This window comes from Amphiura filiformis, chromosome 3 (assembly GCF_039555335.1).
Source record: "Amphiura filiformis chromosome 3, Afil_fr2py, whole genome shotgun sequence".
NCBI lineage: Eukaryota > Metazoa > Echinodermata > Ophiuroidea > Amphilepidida > Amphiuridae > Amphiura > Amphiura filiformis.
Window position 1 is genome coordinate 66,211,947 of NC_092630.1, and position 25,146 is coordinate 66,237,092.

The 25,146-nt window shown below is 36.3% G+C and overlaps 1 protein-coding gene across 1 annotated transcript; it reads left to right on the top strand.

Moving 5' to 3' along the window:
* The first annotated feature begins 19,773 nt into the window (after window positions 1-19,773).
* On the top strand, window positions 19,774-24,718 carry LOC140147445 (uncharacterized). Its single transcript, XM_072169221.1, has one exon. It carries the CDS (start codon window positions 20,333-20,335, stop codon window positions 24,716-24,718), a length of 4,386 nt encoding a protein of 1,461 aa, XP_072025322.1. The 5' UTR covers window positions 19,774-20,332.
* Window positions 24,719-25,146: the final 428 nt, after the last annotated feature.

Sequence of the window (25,146 nt, forward strand, 5' to 3'; positions counted from 1 at the left end):
TCAGACTTTGATAATTTTGTGGAATGCTATGCTGGATAATGTTGTTAGAATTCTAGAACAAACAAATTTAAATATTTCAACTTAATTGGATACATAAATAACTTTGATAATGTTCTTTGATGATTATTTATGTTGGCGTTTCTAGAGTCTTTCAAAAGCCTGATTTGAATATTTCGATGTGTTATGAATTCAAAGACCAGTTGTCCTCATGTTCATGCTATCTTTGGTGCTATACAAATAATATAATTTTATCTATTATTTCAAAACGAAATATGCCAGATAATGTGAACAAAAATCCACTTGATCTAAAGCAGTGAATATATTCAGCACATGTATGTATTCTTGCTCTATTTATCACCTTATACCCTGCTGACGTTTGTAACCTACACAAGCCAAAGGCTGCATTTGACAGTTTATTTTCAGAGATAACAATCACTGCTTATAACATTTGACAATGAATAGAATGTAATACCCGTCCATTTCCCCAAGGTCAATGCTGTGTTTGGAAACCGTCTATACAACATTGTCATCAGCAGCAATAGCTGCAACTATCTTTGAAAAGATATCCTGGACAACGAACGGGCTACATTTATGCCTTTTAAGACATTGTATAAGTACCTGGATACTAATGCATGATATTGGATCATGGCTATTTCTACATCCACAATAATTCATATATTTATGCATTATATTGTGTTGTTTTCATTTCTTTTTCTTTAAGCTTCTTTAGTAATAACACAAGAAAACAACACCTCATTAAATATTATATAATATAATATAATATAATATAATATAATATAATATAATATAATATAATATAATATAATATCAACATTGATTGTACTTCATTTATTTAGTTTAAATTCAGTTACACATCAAAAGACACAGTTCAGATAGCCAAATTAGCAAAAGCTGTAATTACAGAGGGACAATATAAGTGATTACAAATAAATTGACAAATATTGACACAGAAATTACAATTAACATAATAAAATATACAACTTCGGTTTTACAGGGCAAACTTCCTGAACAGTGGACAAAAGCTGTAACTGTCCCCACCTCCAAACAACAGCCACCCACCATTAACATCTGAGACCCCGGGTCTGAGACCTGCTGTTTTTGCAAAATTGCTGAAGTTTTTGTTACAAAGTGGGCCTTAGAAGATGTGGAGCATAAGTGGCAGTTTGGAAATGTGAACATCACATAATATTTGGTGAACCTATATTTCATCTCAGGAAGTTAAATCACCACATCTAGTTTGGTCCTATAACACTATTGGTGCCCGGATTAAATGGCGATGATTCTTTCTAACATACCCTGGTGATGTGATAAATTGCATCAAGCATAATGATTAACATTTGCACAGTGTTATCGTTTTTCATTTAATTTGATAATTTTGTGGAATACTTAGAGAATAAATGATAGGATTTTGTCGTTGGCCTATCCAATATCGTGTCATAATGGATGGACTGGCCAATATTTTGAGTAGTGGATGCCGGCGCAGCCGGTATCCACTACGATAAAAATACTGGCCAGCCCATCCATTATGACACGATATTGGATAGGCAAAAGACAAAATCCTATCATTTATTCTCATTCTTATTCAGTTTTAATGTAATTTTTGCACGAAAACTGCCTTTTTCAGAAAAAATAAAGTTACTTTTGTGAGGACATCCCCGTTGTTTTAAATGAACGAAACCATCACGAACATCTAAGCCGCCGAATCGCGTTCTTAGTTCTCGCACGTGTATTACGCGAACGCATTATCGCGCAATCATTGAGGAGCAACAAGCGTGCCGCCGTTGCGTGGCGGCGCGCGCCCTGACTAATATCACTATCAACTATTGTGAGATATTATACACCAGAAAACCAATCAAATTACGTGAATTCTTTACAAGACGCACCCATTGAATAAGAATAGATAATGTTGTTAGAATGCTAGAACAAACAAATTTTAATATTTCAACTTATTTGGATACATACATAACTTTGATAATGTTCTTTAATGATTTATGTTGGCGTTTCTAAAGTCTTTCAAAAGCCTGATTTGAATATTTCGATGTACTATAAATTCAAAGACCAGTTGTCCTCACGTGCCCATGCTATCTTTGGTGCTATAAAAATGATATAATTTTATCTATTATTTCAAAACGAAATATGCCAGATAATGTGAACAAAAACGCACTTGATCTAAAGCAGTGAATATATTCAGCACATGTATGTATTCTTGCTCTATTTATCACCTTATACCCTGCTGACGTTTGTACCCTACACAAGCCAAAGGCTGCATTTGACAGTTTATTTTCAGAGATAACAATCACTGCTTATAACAGTTGACAATGAATAGAATGTAATACCCGTCCATTTCCCCAAGGTCAATGCTGTGTTTGGAAACCGTCTATACAACATTGTCATCAGCAGCAATAGCTGCAACTATCTTTCAAAAGATCTCATGGACAACGAACGGGCTACTATTGTGCTTTTTAAGACATTATATAAGTACCTGGATACTATTTTGCTTTTTAAGACATAAGTACATGGATACTTTTGGATCATGGCTATTTCCACATCTAAAATGTTCTCCTTTTCTTTAAGGGAAGTGGAATGAGCGTATATGGCGTTTCGACAGTATTTTTTATGGGCCATGAGAGCACCTCAGACGTATCGAATTGCACTCTGAATACGAAGCATGTCTTTCTGATATCAAATAGTTTTCATTTTTTGAAAATCATGATATAATACAAATTTTATGGCAAATTATAAAAATTTGATATTTGTCAGATTTTTGATATATAACAGTCCTCGAAGTAAATTTTATAAATCTAATGATATATTCTTAAAGTGTATGTAGCTGGGAGGAAAAGCCGACGATCAATTGAAAATTTTGACCTTTCATATTAAAGATATGGATTTTTTTCCCAAAAAGACCTAATTTTTGTTTGGTGTTTTGGGAAAAAAATCCATATCTTCGATACGAAAGGTCAAAATTTTAAATTGATTGTCGGCTTTTCATCCCACCTACATACACTTTAAGTATAAATCATGAGATTTACAAAGTTTACTTCGAGTACTGTTAAATATCAAAAATACCAATTTTAATGATTTGCCATAAAATGTGTATTACATTGCGAATTTCAAAAATCAAAATTATTTGATATCAGAAGGACATTCTTCGTATTCAGAATGCAATTCGATATGTCTGATGTGCTCTAATGTCCCACAATAAATATTGTCCAAACGTTCATACCCCTTCCCTTAAGCTTCTTTAGTAATAACACAAGAAAACGGCACCTTGTTAAATACACAATATATATCAACATTGACTGTACTTCATTTATTTAGTTTAAATTCAGTTACACATCAAAAGACATAGTTCAGATAGCCAAATTAGCAAAAGCTGTAATTACAGAGGGACAATCCTTACAATATAGACCTAAGTGATTACAAATAAATTTACAAATATTGACACAGATATTGAGATTAACATAATAAAATACACAACTTCGGTTTTACAGGGCAAACTTCCCGAACAGTGGGCAAAAGCTATAACTGTCCCCATCCGCAAACAACAGCCATCAACCATTAACATCTGAGACCCCGGGTCTGAGACCTGCTGTTTTAAAATGGCTGATGGTTTTGTTACAAAGTGTTACAAAGATGTGGAGCATAAGCGGCAGTTTGGAAATGTGAACATCACTAATATTTGGCAAGCCTATATTTCATCTCAGGAAGTTAAAGCACCACATCAAATTTGGTCCTATAACACTATCGGTGCCCGTTATGTGGTGATGACTCTTTCTAACATACCCTGTTGATGTAATAAATTATATCACGCATAATAATTAATATTTGCAGAGTGTTATCGTTTTTCATTTGACAATTTTGTGGAATGCTAGATAATGTTGTTAGAATGCTAGAACAAACAAATTTAAATATTTCAACTTATTTGGATACATAAATAACTTTGATAATGTTCTTTAATGATTTATGTTGGTGTTTCTAAAGTCTTTAAAAAGCCTGATTTAAATATTTCGATGTGCTATAAATTCAAAGACCAGTTGTCCTCATGTGCCATGCAAATAATATAATTTTATCTATTCAATTTCAAAAAGAAATATGCTACAGATGTAAACAAAAATCCACTGGCGTAAAGAGATTCATTTGGTAGGATTGTTGAGATCATAAACTGATATTTTTGATAGCCAAATCCAAGTAATAAATACTACTCACGAATCTGAGCTTTCGCCATCTTGCCTGATGGCTTGATCACAGATGAACTGGTTGCTAACGACGCATCCCCGTTACCCGGAAGTGATATTGATTTTAGAAGTGGGTCATGATCTAGAAAGTGTGCACCTTCGTCACGGTTGAGTGAGTTCTTGCCCCTCCTTCTGATTTGGATGGCCTCCCTGACTCTCCTTGTGAAAGCATTAGAGTCTCTGTCGAGTAATTTGGCCCCATCCCAGTCGATGACATGATTATGTTCCGCTATGTGGTCTGTTATTGCAGATTTGTGCTGCTCTGTGGTGGAAAGCTTTCTGCTGGCTGTAGTAAAGTTTTTAGTAGCAATCTTGTCGGCGTCTTTATTTCTGATGTTCTTTCTTTCGTACCACAAATGGCCTTCCAGTCTCTCCTATATAGGATTTATTACAACCTTTGCATGGGATGTCATACACGACTTCGCTGGTTTGGTCAATGTCCTTTTTGTCTTTGGGGTGGACAAGAATGCTTTTGAGAGTGTTAGTTGGTTTCATGGCCGTTGTAAACCCATGTTTACGGAAGACTCTTTGGAGTTTCTCAGATGTACCCTCCACATAGGGTATTACAACCATGCCTTTTATTGGGTTCTCGTTTGTCTTTTTCTGTGGTTTTGTTGCTGTTGCTTTGTCCTTCATCGGTTGTTTCACCTTGTCCACTGCCCATCTGGGGGTATAGCCAGTGCCATAATGATTCTTTGCTCCTCCTCTTTCTTGTCTTCTTCCTCTGTCACAATCGTATCTTTTCTATCCATTAACGTCCTGATTACACCCAGTTTCTGGTGTAGTGGGTGTTGAGATTTGAAACTTAAATATTGGTCGGTGTGGTTTTTTTTGCGATACACCAGCAGTCTGACCGTACCATCTTGTTTACAAATGAGCAATGTGTCCAGGAATGGTATTTGGCACCCTTCTCTTCTTCGTAGGTAAACTTTATGTTTCCTGATTGATCGGTGGTGTTGAGGTGGTCAGTGAGCTTTTGTGTAGAGTCTTTATTGATAATTTCCAAAATGTCATCGACATATCTCCTCCATAGCTTGGGCTTGCAGTCTAGGGGCGCTGTTGTTATAGCCTCCTGCTCCAACCACTCCATGAATAGGTTTGCTACAATTTGGACTGACGGGACTACCCATCGCTGCCCCGAAAACCTGGCGATATATCGATCCACGGAAGCTGAAGTATGTCGTAGTTAAAACAAATTGGAGAAGCTGTATAATGTCGTCGAGGGTGAGATTTGTTCGTGAATTGAGCGTAGTGTCTTTTTCTAGCCTGTCTTTGATAACTTTGAGCGACTTTTCAATGGGCGTGTTCGTAAATAATAACACCACGTCATAGTTATTGAAGATGTCATTTCCCTCAATAAGTACACCTGTCATCTCTTCTGCCAGCTGCTTAGAATTAACAACATGGTGCTCTGTGTTACCAATTATACAGCGAGAGCTTTAGATGTTTGGTAGCCCAACGACCCCGTATAATCCACAATAGGCCTGATGGGATTTCCTTCCTTGTGGATTTTAGTAGTACAGTACAGTCTGTCACATTTTTTAAAAAATCCACTGGATCTAAAGCAGTGAATATAGTCATCACATGTATGTATTCTTGCTTTTTATTCCTATGGATTTTTCACCTTATACCCTGCTGACGTTTGTACCTACACAAGCCAAAGGCTGCATTTGACAGTTTATTTTCAGAGATAACAATCACTGCTTATAACATTTGACAATGAATAGAATGTAATACCCGTCCATTTCCCCAAGGTCAATGCTGTGTTTGGAAACCGTCTGTACAACATTGTCATCAGCAGCAATAGATGCAACTATCTTTGAAAAGATATCCTGGACAACAAACTGGCTACTTTATGTACCTGGATACTAATGCATGATATTGGATCATGGCTTTGTCCACATCTAAAATGTTCTATTTCTACATCCACATATATTTATGCATTATTGTGTTGTTTTCATTTCTTTTCTTTAAGCTTCTTTAGTAATAACAAAAGAAAACGGCATCGCGGCACCTCATTAAATATACACATTATAATGTCAATATTGATTGTACTTCATTTATTTAGTTTACATTCAGTTACACATCAAAAGACACGGCTCAGATAGCCTAATTAGCAAAACCTCGGTTTTACAGGGCAAACTTCCCGAACAATGGACAAAAGCTATAACTGTCCCATCCTCAAACAACAGCCAACATCTGAGACCTGCTGTTTTTGCAAAAATTGCTGCCATGGTTTTGTTACGAAGTGGGCCTTAGAAGATGTGGAGCATAAGCGGCAGCTAGGCAATGTGAACATCCCATAATATTTCGTGAGCTTATGTTCATCTCAGGAAGTTAAAGTACCACGTCTAATTTGGTCCTAAAGCACTATTGGTGCCCGGTTTAAGTGGCGATGATTCTTTCTAACATACCCTGTTGATGTGATAAATAATGTACCAAGTATAACAATTAACATTTGCATATCGTTTTTCATTTAATTTAGGGAGCAGCGTGGCACACTAGTTAAGGTCTTTGACTCTGATGCGAGAGGTCGAGGTCCCGAGTTAATATCTCTGCCGGATAAAATCAAATCTACTCTTCCCGCGGCTCATCTGCTAAAGCCCTCGTTACAGTCGGTTCTGATCAGGTTGATTAGCGAACCTAGTACAAATAACCATTGATATGCAAGGATCATGAAAATAAATCAGTTTGAGGTCATCAGAGGTGAAAGGTCAAATAGGGCCAAATTTTAACTTTGCCCGATTCGGACAAATGAGGTCAATCAGAATCCACTGCCTGTATTAGTGGCTATTGAGTCACAGTAGCTATAGTTTTTGTAGCAGTACAAAAATGTTGATTAATGTTGGACTAGCAGATCGGCCTTCAATCTTGAATTTATTAAACTATACTATAGCAGTAATTTTTTGTGGCGTATATTTTTAGCCACATGAAATTCAGAAGTTTTAATAGTCTATAAGAAGCATTTTAATACTTTATACAAAGACCTGTATGCAAAATACAAATGTCAAGTATGCTGGTTGGAAAAACAATATAGCACGCAATTAAGTCTGCCCATAGCAACGACAGAGAGTACGGTACAAACAAATGAAACCAAGTGAAACCTTTGGAAATCTGGCTTATTGGAAAAAATAGGGTTTTTGTACTCAGAATTTGTAAATCCATAAATGAAACTTTGATTGGGTTGCTGGAAAGGACAAAGTGTGTTCCAATATATGTGATCACCAATTCACAAAGGAGCTTAATAATCCTGATTCATACACGTATGCTCTTGTTACTGTTAGTCGTGAACTTGATTCTCTGTCTGGAAGGAGGGAAGATAATTGTATTAGGCTCGCTGAAGGGCTACCTATTTATTCGGATTCAATCTCTTATCCTCCTTCCAGTCTGATATGAGATCCATGGTCGCGCATTGCCAATTTCCGGTTAGGACTAAACGTTTCCAACGAAGTCCTATTTTATCCATATTTCATTGAACATCTTAAACAATTGTTCCTCCTTGGATTGTTTAGATAGCTTTGTATTTCTGAACCAGTCTCTCCCTCAGATGGATTTTTCTTAGCTTTGTAGTTTTAGATCATTTTGAGTTCTGGTATTCTCAAAACCATAACTATGCCCCTCGACTTCGTCTGGGGGCATACTCGCATATAGTCATGGTTTTGAGATCACCATGGGCCTTTAATTTTAACCATGCCCCTCATAGCAGTCAATATTTGTATACTATACAACTTAATTAAGAAGACACTGTAAAAAGGCAAGCACCGTCCATTATGTATTAACGTTTGGTTGAGTATTAATTTATGCTTTCTTTAGTGTTCAGTTTCAGGGTAGGCATATAATTCAAAATCATCATCACTTTGCCTTTGAGTAATGCTTTCTCCATGTTCTCCAAATCTTCCACCGACATTCTGATATGAAGATGATTCCAAATTAAGTGCTGTGTAATCTCCTGATGATACATCATGGCGATTCAACTCTGCATAGTTTTCGTCATGTCTCGTATTTCCGGCATTATGACGATTATCGGGTTTTGGTGATGTCTCTACAACATCCTCATTTCTGGTACGCTTTTTACAAAAGAAAACATTTAACGCAATAGAAACTATCGTAATAATGATAAGTGAAGCAAATGCAGCTGTCCAGCTGTTAACAACTGTCTGGCTCACCATGTCACTTGTAACTGGTAAAAGTGAGTCTTCTGCTTGGACGATAATGTTTAGAGAACATTTATGAGAGAAAGAAAGTTCAGAACTGATGATTGTGCAAGTAAACATGTCCATGTTTCTGATTTTTGACTTCCTGATGGTAACTGTCGATATCACCAATAATCCATTTGGATTCACACCTTCCACAAGACTGAGTGCAGGGTTGCTTTCCAAATTCCAGACAAGAGATACGGTAGGATTTCCTTGTTCTGATGTGCATGACAATGACAACATATCTGGATTGTCAAGGTCAGAGAATTGGTCAATTGAACAGATAGGATAGTCACTATCGGGATAGAACAAGACATCGATGATAACGTGTCCTTTACCTGTAGAAAGGTCTTCATCATCAGAATAATCAGAGTAGTCCCCGGAGGAGTCCCCGGAGAAGTCATATGAGGAGGAGTATGGGTGGCTTTGATGCCAGCTGCATTTGTAGCTGCCACTGTCGTTTCTGGAGACCTCAGCAATGGTAAGTGTAATTTTGTCCAGACTAGATTCTACTCTTGTATCTTTACGGCTCTCAAACTCCTTGTTAGTAAAATATCCATTCCTGATAAGAATCTTGCCATCTTTGCTCAATATTAGGTCATAAATCCCTTCGTCTATGTATCGTATATATAAGGATAGGCACGTGATAGATATATAACTACCTTCTTTAGGTCGAGACGAAGGGAAAGTAGTAATGCTAGGTTTGTCAAAAGTGACTACACCTTGGCAAATAGTTGAAGTTGCAACTAAAATCCACCCAATCACTCCCAGTAACTTCATCATGTTCATTATGATAACTAATTCACAATGTGGTAGAATATAAACGACGGAATATGGGTCTATTGCATGTTATTAGTTCATTATGTCATCATGGTCGTACGTGTTCTGAACTAGGAAATTGTCCTCATAAAAGACTGGGTATGGTTCTGGTTTCGTTCAAGTAATTTCCTGCCCTTTGTTTTTGCACTTTCATAATAGAACTCGATACTTTGTATTTCTGACTTTCTATTTGGATATTATCCTTGGAGGTAAGCAAAGAAACTCAAACTATCTCTAGCAGCAATCTTTCAGAAACACTCTGTATAATTATGAAGTTCACATTTCCTTTGTTTGATGTTGTTCCTCATAAAATAGCAATTATTAGTTTAGTATCTTTGCCACATATAGTTTCAATGATTGCACATATTGTACAGTACAGCAAAGGCAACAGTAACAATGCAATATCCCGGGATGGTAAAGACAAAAATAATAATTATCCGTACACTTGAAACAAAAGCAATATCTTCAAAAAACTTATTACTAAATAAAGTAGTCAATAGACAGAGAAGTTTGTTCTGCGTATTTTGACACCTTATTTCGCACGATGCGACTTTATTTTCCCAACTTGAACTAATTTGAATTAAAAAGAAAAGCATTTCAAAGTGGCAAAAGTTAAAATAGACTTTTCTCTCAAAACACGCCAATTATGCGAGTGTTGTTAAACCGTTACAAAAGCCAATAGGAATCGCCAAAAGGAGGAAATATCACAAATTTGTCACTTTTTGAAATCCTCTGCTTTTTCATCCATTCAAATTGATATAACTTGGGAGAATAAAGTCGCATTGTGCAGGATGAGGTTTCAAAATACGCAGAATAAAATCTAATTTATTATTTCATTTGGTAATTTTGGTTTTCATTGCTTTTGATTTTAGTGAACGGATACTCTTTTTGTGCGCAGTATATGCATGAGAAACATCTGGGAAGTTATAAATTCAATCATCCAACCCAAGCCATTTATGTTTTGATGAATCCAAGTGTGTAAAAATATTGGATCCAACACATAATATAAATGATAAAATTGGATGCTTTACACCCAATATTTATTGGTCTCGCTATGTGTTTTAAAATATTCAATATTTTAAAACTCATAGCTTGACCATGGGTTCAATCGATTCAATTTTATATCAAAAACGTGTTCTGAAAAAATTGTTTCGGGAAATGCAACCTTTACATGTCCAGTACAATTAGCATGTTTGCTGTAGAATTGAAAGTACAATTAAAAGTACAATTGAAAGGAGATTTGAAAATTGTATTTTGTAAACATTGGGCCTGGGCTAGCTTCCACTATTCATCATTTAGGCAAAGGTTTTCTTTCCACCTTACCTCACCTTACCTAGACTGTTTCATCCTCTGTAGTATGAAGTCTCTTCAAGAATATTCCCTTTCTGTCTGTCTTGCGCATCCCTTGTCCAAATGGTACCTCTATATGCTGTTAAGTCGTCTCGCCATCTTCGTCTTTGCCTTCTTCTACGTTTTCCTGTTCTTGGTTGCCACTCGGTGACTCTTTTTGTCCATCTGTTGTTGTTTTTTCTTGCCACATGTCCTGCCCATCTTCATTTTGCTTCACTAATCCTTTCCATGATGCCTTTGACTCCAGTTTTACTTCTTATGTCACTATTCCTGATTCTGTCACGTAAAGTTATGTTTAGCATGCGTCTTTCCATGGCTCGCTGTGTCGTGGTGAGTTTATGTTCCAGATGTTTAGTTGTCGACCAGGTTTCAGCGCCGTAAGTCATGGTGCAGGTAACACACATTGCACACATTGATCGTACATACGCCTCCTCAATGTCATTGGTAGCTTTTTATCACAAAGGATGTCTTTGTATCTGCCAAAACAACACAAGCCAGCCTTGATTCTCAGTAAGACTTCCTCTCTTGTGTTGTCTTCCATTTTGACTGTCTTGCCCAGATATTTGTAATATCTACTTTTTCTATCGGTTCATTGTCAATTTCAATGGACTCTCTAATGTCAAAGTTGGTCATGTATTTCGTTTTCCCTTTGTGTATTTTTAGTCCAAACTTGCTTGATTTATTGTTGTTAATGAGTTATGTACGTTTTACAAAAGTGTTGCTATTTCAGCCCTCTTAACAACATAACTCAAGAATAGTATATCTGTGATATTTGAATCCTTCTATACACTTGCTATGAAATGATCAATGCAATTTTTGCCAAAGCTCACCACCATTCACAAGATGCTGTGAACTACCAAATCGCAATAGTTTAACATAGTTGCTAACCTAAGCACCAATGTAACGTGTCAAGGTATTGCTCCTACTTGTCCTCTATAATCTCTTGGGATGGAGTCCATAAGGCCGGGCTTGCCCTTTGAAGAAAGCGTAAGTACCGTTCAAGGCCAGTGACACAGGATCCTAGCCTTCAGGCACTGTTGGAATATCCTCCTGTTCTTCTTCAAAAGGAGATTCACAACTACCAAACGTCTTTGTGAACTGTTATAGTCTGTATACCAGGTGCACGTCCTACACCCCATGACAACCCGGATGTCATGGGGTGTAGGACATGCACCAGATTGTAGGTTTTAGACAAGTGTCCCCAATTGACACACAAAAATGTCCCCAATTGACACACAAATGCCCCAATTGGTGGATTTTAGGCTAGAATTGTGTGCCCCCTTTTGGCGGTTTTACGCAAGTGTCCCCAATCGACACACGGTACAGGAGGGTTGTTATAGGTTGTGTGGGGGATGCAACAATTGTCAGGTGTTTCTTTGCTTTTACCTGCACCTCCCCCGTCTGTTTTGCCGTATTTATTTGATTTTGTTGTTGTGTTTTTTACGATGGAAATAAAATGAATATGAACAATAATCCAACATAGGTATACATGAAATTTGTTGATATTTTTGTATTCTTCTTTTATATAATTTACTTTATTTCTTATGTTGTTTTTATCTGCGTCAACTCAGTGTATCTTTTCACATGCCTTGCAGCTATGATGGCCGTGCAGATTTGTACAGTTTGTAGATTTGTACGGTCTATGATTTGCCCATGGTATGCTAATCACACAACTAGGAGTCACATTTTGTCTCTTTCATCGGGCGATGTCAAATCCAATAAAGAGATAATCATTGCCGATTGCCATCTTTCCGAGACTGCTGGAAGTAAATGCACTACTTATATTGGTCGCTATAGGAAATAGCTTGACGAGCCACCACTTTATACATCACAACAATTATGAATATAATTATCAAAGTATGCGAGCAGAAATTGTTTAATTTCTCAAGGAGTATTCGGCATGAGTGTACAGTGCAGTGATATTTGGTAAATATTTCAAATGAGGCATATTGTATAATGACAGACAGATGTACAGAAAAACAGACAAGGCAAGAGGAAGTGAAAGAGGAAGAAAGAGTGAGACAAGAGATGCAGCATTTAGAGCGAAAGAGTGAGAGGGGGAGGGATGACCATCAGACGGAGAGAGGGGCAGAGGGCCAGCGATAGAGGAGAGGATAGTAGATGAGAAGTCTGATGCCAAACCAAATTATTTATATGAAAGATTTGATTCATTATTTCAATATGTAAATAACTTTATAGTGAACACACTTAAAACATATATAAACACTGACATTGTCACATAATTTCTCTACTCTTGTTTTCGTTTCATTGTAGATGTAAAATTCTTTGATTTTAGCTACTTATTTTCCCTATAGCATGTTCAGGTTCTATAAACATGGATGAATAATATTGAATTTCCAATAATCAACTCATTGAAGCCACGGAATAAAATTTGATCCAGTTATGGCAACAAGTTGGCTTGCTCGTCTCGTAACCGATTGGCAGAATAAATACTGGGATTTCCGCGATTCCAATCCGGTTAAATAGGAGATGAAATGAATCCAAATAGGCATTTCGTAGGAAAGCTGCCATTTGGAATAACTATTGTATTATCTTATTGTTCATATGAATCTTGAGCACTTGCAATTGAGAGGCTTGATAAAACAATAGCAATAATTATACATTCATTATTTTCTAATATTCATGGTTTATACACTGGTGTCGAAGCAGCCAAAATATAGATTTTCATTATCTAAATCAAGATATTGTTGAAAAATAACGCTTTGATGTTTTGTAAAAATTCAATCTACAAATCATATACTTTGAAAGGTTGCTTGATTTATTGTTGTTATTGAGTTATGTACGTTTTACAGCCCTCTTTACAACATAACTCAAGAACCACAGGACAAAAGTACATCTGTGATATTTGAATTCTTTTACACACTCGCTATGAAATGATCAATGCAATTTTTTTTTTTTTTTTCACTACCATTCCCAAGATGCTGTGAACTACCAAATCGCAACAGTTTAAAATAGTTGCTAACCTTAAATCGACATTCAAATTGTATTGATTGGTTGATTCTGATATCACGAGACACAAATAACCTTTAAAATATCACACAACCTCACATGCTTTTGGAGATACCGTAGGGCCTACTGATTCATGCTTGTCGACTAAGTGAATGGTAGTGAATAGTATTCCCGGGATAGTATTCTTAAAACACGCAGCAGGTATTGTATTTGCGAGCTTCTTTGACTCACAAGTCTTATTTCAGTCGCTAGGTATGTTGATTGCTTTAACGATCTTGACTTTACAGGGTAAACTCTGCGCGGACTATTTTGGACTGATTATTAGTTTGCCTCACGAAAGCAAGAAAAGGCGATAAGGCTTGCCTTTTATTTTAATCTTTAAAAAGCATTTAAAAAAGAAATTGTAATTTTTCTAGTTCGTTGCAACAACCAACCCCAGACATCGTATCGCATTAAAGTTAACTAAAGAATCCTGTGTTGTTTTAATTTTTTGCATTACATTATGTATATAAATTATGAACAGGGAAATGTGACAGATTAAAAAATAATATCCAGAGGTTGTCGTAGAAAGAACCTTATTTTGAAACATAAATTTGGAACTGGTTGATAATGTCAGTCAGTGGCATTGGTGAGATTGTTTTTGTTTTGTGTTTTACCTTTTCAATTTGTTAGAATTGCGCACTAAGCATTATTTTTTTTATCACAATCGGAATCAAATGGTTGTTTTCCTTCCAGGGTCTAGCCAACATCAGATATTGTTTATGGGCTGTGCAGTTTGATTTCCCTATAATTCTTCGGTTATTTTAAAAGGCGGAGCGTTCCGAAACATTAAGAATGTTTCATTGTTTTGTAAGATAACTAAAAATAAAACACGTCAGTACTCAGTAGTTGCATGAATACAATGTGGCGTAGAAATCACAATTTGATCCAATTCAGGATCAAATAAACTTTTTTCAACAATTCTTCCTATATTCTTTCTTTCTCGTGGCAGATCTGAGTCAGAGAGTGGTCGTAGGCTTTCTAATGTGTTTCTAAGCCTTTGTGCCTTCAAAGTAAGGTGCCTGTGAGCCAGCCAATTTGCATAGCCAATAATGTGCTGTTATTTCAGCAATTCATTACGAAGGAGATTTCGAGCGCAACAAAGTGCTCTTCTCTTCCCAAAAGGGGAATATATTCTTTTGTCGACTTGCTTAAATCTGGTTTATGAAACAACACACCTGTCAATATATAAAGTGGAACTATGCAGAAAAAGCTTGTTTCCTGGAGTAATCGAGTGATTGGTGAAAGCGGCACCATTTTGGAAATTGTCATCTGTGCGAGGATTTTATACGCAAAGGATATATAAATGCAAGTCTACAGTAGACTTCGCTGAACAATTTTGAATCAATAATAATTAAACAAACAATTAAATGAATTGCATGAGACATGAAATTACATCTTCACTGTCTGTACTATTTTCAGCGTTAATTACATTGATTAGATTTCAACTGTAGGTTTAAACAAACTTCCCCAAGTCTTGTGTTTCTTTGAATATTCATTCATAAAATGCAACAATTTACACAAATATTTTGTTGTATAATACATTTCTTGCTCTGTATAGCTCGATAACAATGAATATAATGAACCTCTCTGGGGACATATTATAAACACCGCTTCAGGAATTTATAATTACAATTCAGACTTCCCCCCAGGTTTTACCGTAAATTTAAAACACAGCTATACAAAAAGGAATATAGGGTTGCTTTTTACCCCGAGGATGTATGAAAGCAACATATAATATAATGGCTATATCAATCTGAGTAAACACACCTGACACATGATTTGTCTTAAATTCGATTTACGCTCTGCTATGTCTGCTATTGTATTCTAAACTATAGCTATGGGAGGAACTGGCTTGAAACAAGTTTCAGCAAACTTACTATGTAACAAGGTTGGTTTCTTATTAATAATGTAGGTGGAGGGGGAAAGGAAAGCTCACGGGGATTACGTAAGTAATACTGGATTTCCTTATTGCATTATTGTGCAATATGGCAGTTTCATCAATTCCATTTCAAGCAAATTAACGTCTCATTTGAGACAGGCAACAAGTTGTATAAAGTCATCACTAACAGCTTGGAATTGCATACAAGATTCTATTTATTCTATCAAGAAAATTGCCAATGTACAACCAAAAGGTTTTAATGACCAAAAGATGGTTCTTATTGTTTCAGTCTCAAGGTTTATTTCAGTGCTATAAATTTTTACTTGAGTAAATTAGGTGTAATTCAAAGGTAATGTTAAAGTGCCGCTCAATCTTTCATACATTTGAAAGATATTCAATACCCCTTTTATTGCATAGGTAAAGTGTCAATAGTCCAAATATCTCAGGCAAAACACGCAAAAACAAATTTGTTTCCGGTCTTGTGGTGCACTGGCCAAACTGCCCAAGAAGGACAAAATTGTAACATTGTCCCAATAACACACTTAGTTACTATTTTCGCCTGTTTTGTCATACGGTTGTAAATTCAATAAACTATGACTTTGCTAAAGAGTGCTTACAAATTGACATGATCTTGGATGTTCCCATATGTCTCAATGCGACCATTGTATTGCATCATGTAGGGAAAATCATAGCTGGAAATTTACAGTTTTACTACTTTGGTATAAAAATAGAAGCAATTGTTTCTCGTGGCAGATCTGAGTGGCCGAAAGTGGTCGTAGGCTTTCTAATGTGTTTCTTGCTTTTGTGCCTTCAAAGTTAGGTGTCTGTGAGCCAGCCAATTTGCATAGCCAATAATGTGCTGTTATTTCAGCAATTTATAACGAAGAAGATTTCGAGTGCAACAAAGTGCTCTTCTCTTCCCAAAAGGGGAATATATTCTTCTGTCGACTTGCTTAAATCTGGTTTATGAAACAACACATCTGTCAATATATAAAGTGAAACTATGCAGAAAAAGCTTGTTTCCTGGAGTAATCGAGTGATTGGTGAAAGCGGCACCATTTTGGAAATTGTCATCTGTGCGAGGATTTTATACGCAAAGGATATATAAATGCAAGTCTACAGTAGACTTCGGTGAACAATTTTGAATCAATAATAATTAAACAAACAATTAAATGAATTGCATGAGACACGAAGTTACATCTTCACTGTCTGTACTATTTTCAGCGTTAATTACATTGATTAGATATCAACTGTAGGTTTAAACAAACTTCCCCAAAACATTTCACATTATTACTATTTATTTGACTTGCTTGTGACCATGCAGAAGTCTTGTGTTTCTTTGAATAATCATTCATAAAATAGAACAATTTACACAAATATTTTGTTGTATAATACATTTCTTGCTCTGTATAGCTCGATAACAATGAATATAATGAACCTCTCTGGGGCCATTATAAACACCGCTTCAGGAATTGATAATTACAATTCAGACTTCCCCTCAGGTTTTACCGTTATTTAAAACACAGCTATACAAAACGGAATATAGGGTTGCTTTTTACCCCGAGGATGTATGAAAGCAACATCTGTAATAAATTACTGAGTTTTTCGAATTTTCTACGTTTTACATTATTTCGGAAAACGAATTTTTGCGTTGCGTAGAGTAAAGTTGTCCGCACCCCAATAAAACGTCCAATTTTGTTTTTGTTTACGTTAAGGGTGTCAAATTATGTTAATTAGTTTCAAAGGCACTGGCAGCGCACTGCATGCTAAAACCTTTCACGCCCACACAATACACTAATGTTGACATAGCCTGAAATAGCCTGAAATTGGCCTTCTGTTTTGGCATTGGTGTGAAGATACTATGCCTGTAGTCATTGAATTACCTATTATACAATCACACAGTATTATATAATACCAGGGACTGTGTATGAACACCTAATTAGTCACACATCAATAAAGTCAACATTTCCTTAAAAGGATGAAATGTCCTTTTTGGAAGATTGTCAACATCTCATAATGTCCTTTTTGTAGGTCAAGATTGCCATCATGAACATCTCATACCTATTTTTAATTTCATGCATTTATACACAGTTAGGTGGGGAAAGGGTTTTTTTTTGTGTTGGTGGGGAAAGTTTCTTTTTTTGCTCATGCTGTTGTTGTAGCAAAGTGAGGAGGGTATTATAGTTTAATTGTGCTAATTATAATATGGTGCAATTGCCTATTTGCCTCTCAAACCACTGAATTTTATTTACCATTAAATAGGCCTACTCTGCTCTTTGTGGTAATGCTATGTTATCAGCATTATATGATCATAACTTAATAATATGAAACAGTGTGTAAGGAAATGTGAATAAAATTGTTTCAGCTACACAGTGGTGTATCCAGGACTTTTTCAGAGAGAGAGAGAGAGAGAGAGAGAGGGGGGGTGTCAGTTCAGATACCAAAATTAAACTTTCATTTATTTTTTTGTGATTTGGAAAACTTTAGCTTAGTGCATTATTTGGTCAACCAGCTGAGAGTTGCCAGTTGATAGGCCTGTGATTTACCTGTTTATTAAAATGGATCAGTCTTATTCTGTTCATCTTTTGTTATTTTATGTCAAGTGTAATAATACAATAGAACACTATCAAATATGCATAAGGTTAAACTAATTGTAGGCAAGCATACATTGTGAAGAGGGAGTCCTCACTTCCAGACAAGACTTGGTCAAGTGAACACTCAAAATATTTTGTGTGTGTGTGTTGCAAAATTGATCGCATCATCAGTATATTTTGTGAGAACAAAATTGTTCTTGTTTTATATCAGTATAAGACCTATCCAAGCCAAAGATAGGCTTTGCAATTGTTTTATTGTACCCAGGCAGAGGGTGGTATAAGTTGGCATAATTATTATCATCACACTATGGAGTTGTGAAGATAGAGCTGTTGGAGTCACACAGAGGTGTGAGTTTGAAATGCGATCTGCAACTGAATTGGAAGTCACCAAAACTGAAGAACAAAGAAGTTTAAGATTTCCCGCCAAAATTGGAGAACAAAGAACTTGCATGTTTACATGATTGTTAATTGGAGATATACTCATGCACTTATACATGTAATATGAATAGAATGGAATGAGTATCATGTGTAATTATATATTATTTTAATGTCATTAAAAAATGAGTCTGATAAAAATTATCCCAAGATTTACTTTGGTACTTGTATTATCACCACTTGGGTAATTTTATTAAATGTTTCAGTTCTCGACCGATACATCCAACCATGAACCAGACTATGTTTGCCGTTACCAAATCCCTGTGAATTAATCAGCTGTAATCAGTGACGGTTTGGCCACCCTAACTAAGAAAACCAATCTGTAGAGATTCGGGGTCAGCACACCATCAACCAATTCCAGGACGGCTGCATACGAACCATGGTTCCAACTAAATATGTTTAAAAATGTCGGTATTGATTTTTTTTTCAAATTAAATAATGGACTTGAACTGAAATGAAATGAGAACTCTAATATTCAACTCAACTCAGGTACTCATTGAACGAAGCAGTTGAATTTTGTACATCATTATCAAAGATATTTAATTATTATGTGAAATTGTTATTCGTGTATGTTATCTATTTAATATTGAAAGACACGAATAAGTTACTCATCAAAACGAAGCATTTGTATTTTGGTCTAGGACCTTTAATTTATTTTAAATTGTTATATGTGTGGATATTAATATGTGATTTTGAATTACACAACATTGATTGAAGATTTGATGTATTGATCACAATACTTCAACTGAAATTTATTTTTGAGTGAATTACTTCAAAAATAGGTCAGTGTATTATTTGATATTTTCGGCTATCATTTTTTTTATTGAAATAAATTGCTTTGTGAATCAGTCAATGTTACCCATTCAGATAAGTTGCAATTATTGAATTATCTGAAAACATCAATTTGTTTTCAATTAAGCATTTATCAGTCGTTGTAAAATACAATTAGGGTAAAAAGAGCTGATTGATTCCTTACACCTTACCTATTATATTGTTGCATGTGAGTTGAGATTAAGTATAAGGAATAATCACCTCTTACCCACTTTAACGTTTGATCATTTGAACAATAATACTTTGTTTAAATTGTTTGATTTTATGATTGGATCTAATCAATTAAGTCAGATTATTGAAAGAAGTTGTATGTATGTAGTTTAAAATGTTATAATGTAAATGCACTTTTGTTAATATAAAAGAACAACAGAAGATATACTATTCTAAGAACATATTAAATGAAATAATCATTTAAAGATTTAAATTACTGTTGTCTTGTGTTCCTAATTCTTATTGGTGTGAACAGTACCGCTGTTTTTAATTATAATCCAACATGTTCATCCTTCGGGTGTGACATTTTCTGGGGGCTCGTCCGGGATTTTAAAACAGCATATGGTATGTAAGACACAATAAGAGTGGAGAACACAAGTTATTTTATATTGTGTGCAAAGTTACTAATTTTGTGATTCAATTGAATTTTTCAACAGTTGCAGAGAGCGTTCCAAACTTCAATACTCATCTGTGGACCAAGACAGGCTAGCTTCACAACAACAAAGTGTGATGTGGTAGGTTTGGGTTAAGTAAAATTATTCCCAGTTTCTTCACCTGTGGGAACAAAGGAAAACCACCTTGTTTCCTTGTTGTTGGAACTAAAAGTAAATACCAGTGCTTGGAATTACAATTATGTATTGAGCGAGGGTAAAAGTAATTACCACTTGTTTCTTTACTTGTAAATTTTATGCCATTTTTGATAGTGTTTTGTTAAATTATTGTTGTGATCCATCCAAAACCATTGCCATGGCAGGAACAACTTTAGAAATTGAAAAACTTACAAAAATAGGTGTTCAATATGGGTATGAAGGAAAAGACCTACAGCATTTTGTGGCTACAGAGCGCGAGCGAATTAAGCAGCAAAATGATATGGAACGAGAGGCTAGATTGAAACAAAGAGAGTTTGAAAAGACAGTTTTAGAGAAAGAGGAAATCGCAAAACAAAAAGAGCATGCTATGAAAGAAAAAGAGCTTGCAATGGAAATGCAAAAACAAGAAATGGAAATGAAAAAGGTTCAATTGTTGTTGCAGTTAGAACATGTAAAGAAAGAGAATGAAGGTAATAGTAATGGGTCAACTCCTACACATCATGAAAAAGCCAAGGCTCCAAAATTGCCTTCTTTTCAGGAAGGGAAAGATGACATGGATGCATATTTGCATCGTTTTGAGAGATACGCAACAGCAAAAAGTTGGAAAAAAGATGAGTGGGCAATTAATTTGAGTACTCTTTTAACAGGAAAGGGGTTGGAATTGTATGCAACTCTAAGCGATACTGATGCAAATAATTATGATATGTTGAAAGAGGCCATATTAAAAAGGTATGAATTAACTGAGGAAGGTTTTAGAGTGAAGTTCAGGTCAGCAAAACCAGACACAAGTGAAACGCCAGCACAGTTTATCACAAGGGTAAGAAACTACCTAAACAGATGGATAGAATTGTCAGGAACCAACAAGAACTATGAAGGTTTGGTAGATTTGTTACTAAAGGAGCAGTTTATAAAAAGTGTTAATATAGAGTTGTCCACCTTCTTAAAAGAAAGAAAGCCAAAAGACCCACAAGAGATGGCAAGAATGGCAGAGCAGTATATCGAAGCACATGGTGGATGGCAACTTGTAAGTAATAAGCCAAAGAGTAACAAACACCAGAGTCAAATGTCCAAAAATGAACATATACAAAAACGGATTCCTACAGTAAATGTACGTAAATGCTTTATTTGTGACAAGCCAGGTCATGTGGCAAAGGAATGTACCAAAAGAAGGAAAAACATTGTAGCTGGATGTCAACCTGTAGGCAAAGGTACAGTTTATAAGAAAGCACCTGCTACTCCAGGAACCAAGGATAAGGTGACAGGTAATGGAGAGTGTAAAAAGTGTGACACATGTAAGGGCACAGGTAAAACACAAGTAGCTTGTTGTATGGTACCCATGATAGACAGAGATCCACATGTGAAAATGGTGGATGGACAACCTTATGTAACTCTAGATTGTGGACATAAGTTGCCAGTGTTATCAGCAGCATGCAACTTGAATTTGAGTGATTTAGCAATTGGAGAAGGACTAGTAGGAGGATTAACCAAGGTACAAGTATTAAGAGATTCTGGATGTGGTGGTATAGTTATTAAGTCCAGCTTAGTGTCAGAAGAACAATACACTGGTGAAACAGAAAAGTGTTATCTAATAGATATGACAGTCAGAGAGTTTCCTTTAGCCAGGATAAGTATTCATACTCCGTGGTATACAGGTATTGTAAACGCTATGGTGACAGCAACTCCTGTATGTGAGTTGGTAGTTGGAAGTATAAAAGGTGCAAGAGGAGAAAATGATCCAGATCCAGATTTCAAATTAAATAGTAGTGAAGAGGAAGATACAACACAGAGACAATTCTCAGTTGAGAAGAAGGAAGTGCAGAAAACTGAAGTAAGTTGTGCAGTAGAAACTAGAAGTCAGACTCTAAAGAAAGGGAAACCTTTTAAAGGACTTAAGGTAGTGGAACCAGACGGTGAAGAGGTAACTGTAGAAAAGTTAAAAAGAGCACAACAAGAAGACCTCACATTAAACAGATGTAGAGCATTAGCTGAAGAGAGAATCGAGAAGGTAGGAAGAAATGATAGTAAGCAAATGTTCATTATCGAGAAGGGAGTTCTGTATAGACAATTTCAGGCACCCAATGTTGAGTTTGGAGATACATTCAAGCAAGTTGTAGTTCCGCAGACATTTCGAACTCAAGTAATGAAACTTGCACATGAATCCATATTAGGTGGACACCAAGGGCCATCGAAGACTTCAGATAAGGTATTGTCAAACTTTTATTGGCCTGGAGCACAAGCTGATATTAGAAGGTATTGTCACTCATGTGATATTTGTCAGCGTACTATCCCAAAGGGACGTGTAACCAAGGTACCATTAGGAGAGATGCCAGTGATTGATACACCATTTGAGCGAGTTGCAGTTGACTTGGTAGGTCCAATTCATCCTTGTTCAGATAGAGGGCATCGTTACATAATAGTCCTTGTAGATTATGCTACAAGGTATCCAGAGGCAAGTCCCATGAAGTCAATAGAAGCAGAGAAAGTGGCAGAAGAGTTGGTGGTCATGTTTACTAGATTAGGATTTCCAAGGGAAGTACTAACTGACATGGGAGCTCAATTCACATCAAATGTGATGAAAGAAGTAAGTAGGCTCTTATCAATTAAGCAATTGACCACAACTCCATACCATCCAGCTTGCAATGGTCTTGTTGAGCGGTTCAATGGAACACTTAAAGCTCTGTTAAAGAAGATATGTGAAGAGAGACCCAAGGACTGGGACAGGTATGTAGCCCCACTTCTCTTTGCATATAGAGAAACTCCTCAGGACAGTACCGGATTTGCTCCATTTGAGTTACTTTATGGAAGGACTGTCAGAGGACCCATGAGCATATTACGACAATTGTGGACAGGGGAAGTAGAACCCCCGGAGACCAAATCAGTTTATCAATATGTAATTGATCTGAAGGAGAGACTTGAAGAGACATGTAAATTGGCCAGGGCAGAATTGCTGAAATCAAAGGCAAGGTATAGGAAGATCTATAATAGGAAAGCCAGGTCAAGAAAATTTGCAGTGGGCGATGAAGTTCTGTTACTCCTTCCTACAGATCACAATAAGCTGATCATGCACTGGAAAGGTCCATTTCCAGTTGTGGAAAAGGTAAGTCAGTTAGATTACAAGATAGATCTAGGCACTCGTCAGCAGACTTTCCATGCCAACCTACTCAAATATTATCAAAGCCGAAAAGGTGAGATAGCCTCCTCATGCATACAGGAGGAGCAAGGTATTTTTCAGGTAGTATGTACATCGGTGATAGAAGCGGAACCATTGGAGAAGGATGAGGTACTCAAGGATACCTTGGTACTTAAACCCATGTCAAATGAGGAGCTATTGCATTTGCCTCCTTTGGAACCCAAGGAATCGGTGAGTGATGTACATATAGGTGAAAACTTAGATGAGACACAAACAAATGCAGTAAAAAGACTACTAGGAAGTTATCACGAAGTCTTAACTGATCTTCCAGGAAAGACAAACTTAGGTGAGCATGAAATTAAGCTAATAGATGAGGAACCAGTGAAGAGAAAACCCTATCCTATACCCCATGCTTTGAGGGACAAGGTAAAGGAAGAAGTGCAATCTATGTTGAAAATGGGAATCATAGAACGAAGCAACAGTCCATATGCTAGTCCATTAGTTATTTGCAAGAAATCAGATGGTTCAGATCGTTATTGTATTGACATGCGTCTTATAAATCAGAAAACGATTTTTGATGCTGAACCTATTGCTGATCAGGAGGAAATTTTTGCCAAGTTGGCAACAGATCATTATTTCACGAAAATTGATCTAAGTAAGGGATATTGGCAAATCCCTATGGCTGAGAGTTCAAAGAAATACACAGCCTTTGTGACGCCCAATGGACTGTATAGCTTCAAGATGATGCCATTTGGTTTAGTAAATACCCCAGCCACTTTTAGCAGAATCATGAGAATTCTATTGGAGGGTGTAACTAAAGTAGACAATTATATAGACGACATTCTGATCCATACCGAGACTTGGGAAGAACACATGAGTAAGGTAAAAGAGGTATTTAGTAGGCTAAGAAGAGCTAAACTCACAGCTAGGCCCACAAAGTGCTTTGTAGGGTATGAGGAAATTGAATTCCTAGGTCATGTGGTAGGTCATGGATGTGTGAAGCCAAAACGTGACAAAATTGAAGCCATTCAGGATACAAAATGTCCAGTGACAAAAAAACAGTTGAGGTCATTTTTGGGATTGATAGGATTCTATAGGAAATACATCCCAAATTTCGCTGCTGTTGCATCTCCTCTCACAGACAAAACCAAGAAAGGTTTGCCAAACAAAATTGAATGGGGAGAAAGTCAGGACATAGCATTTCGGACACTCAAGAGCAAACTGATACAATCACCAATTTTGCATTTGCCCGTCCTGAACCAGCAATTTACTTTGCGGACAGACGCGTCAGATACAGGAGTTGGGGCAGTACTTTTGCAAGACTTTGACAGTGAGAAATTTCAATTGCTTTTGCAAGCAAGAAGCTTACAAAATGTCAGAAGGCATACTCCGTCATGGAACGAGAGTGTTTAGCTGTGATATGGGCAGTTAGGAAATTTGAACCATATTTGTACGGTCGAGAATTCATTCTAGAAACAGACCATCAGCCCTTCGGTGCATCCAAAAATCGATTGTGGCAAATGGTCGTATCATGAGATGGGCATTGGCTCTACAGCCCTATAGATATAGAATTGTGTCCATCAAAGGTCAGGACAACGTAGGCGCAGACTACATGAGTAGGTGTATAGTCGCAGGATAAGAACCATGCAGAAATCCAGAGCCAAAATTTTAGCGAAGCTATTTTCCATTTTAGACGAAAATTTTATTTTGTTTTATCTGTTGAAGCAAAATGTGTAGGCACATTTTCTTTTAAGGGGGGAGTTATTTGTCAGTTCAGATACCAAAATTAAACTTTCATTTATTTTTTTGTGATTTGGAAAACTTTAGCTTAGTGCATTATT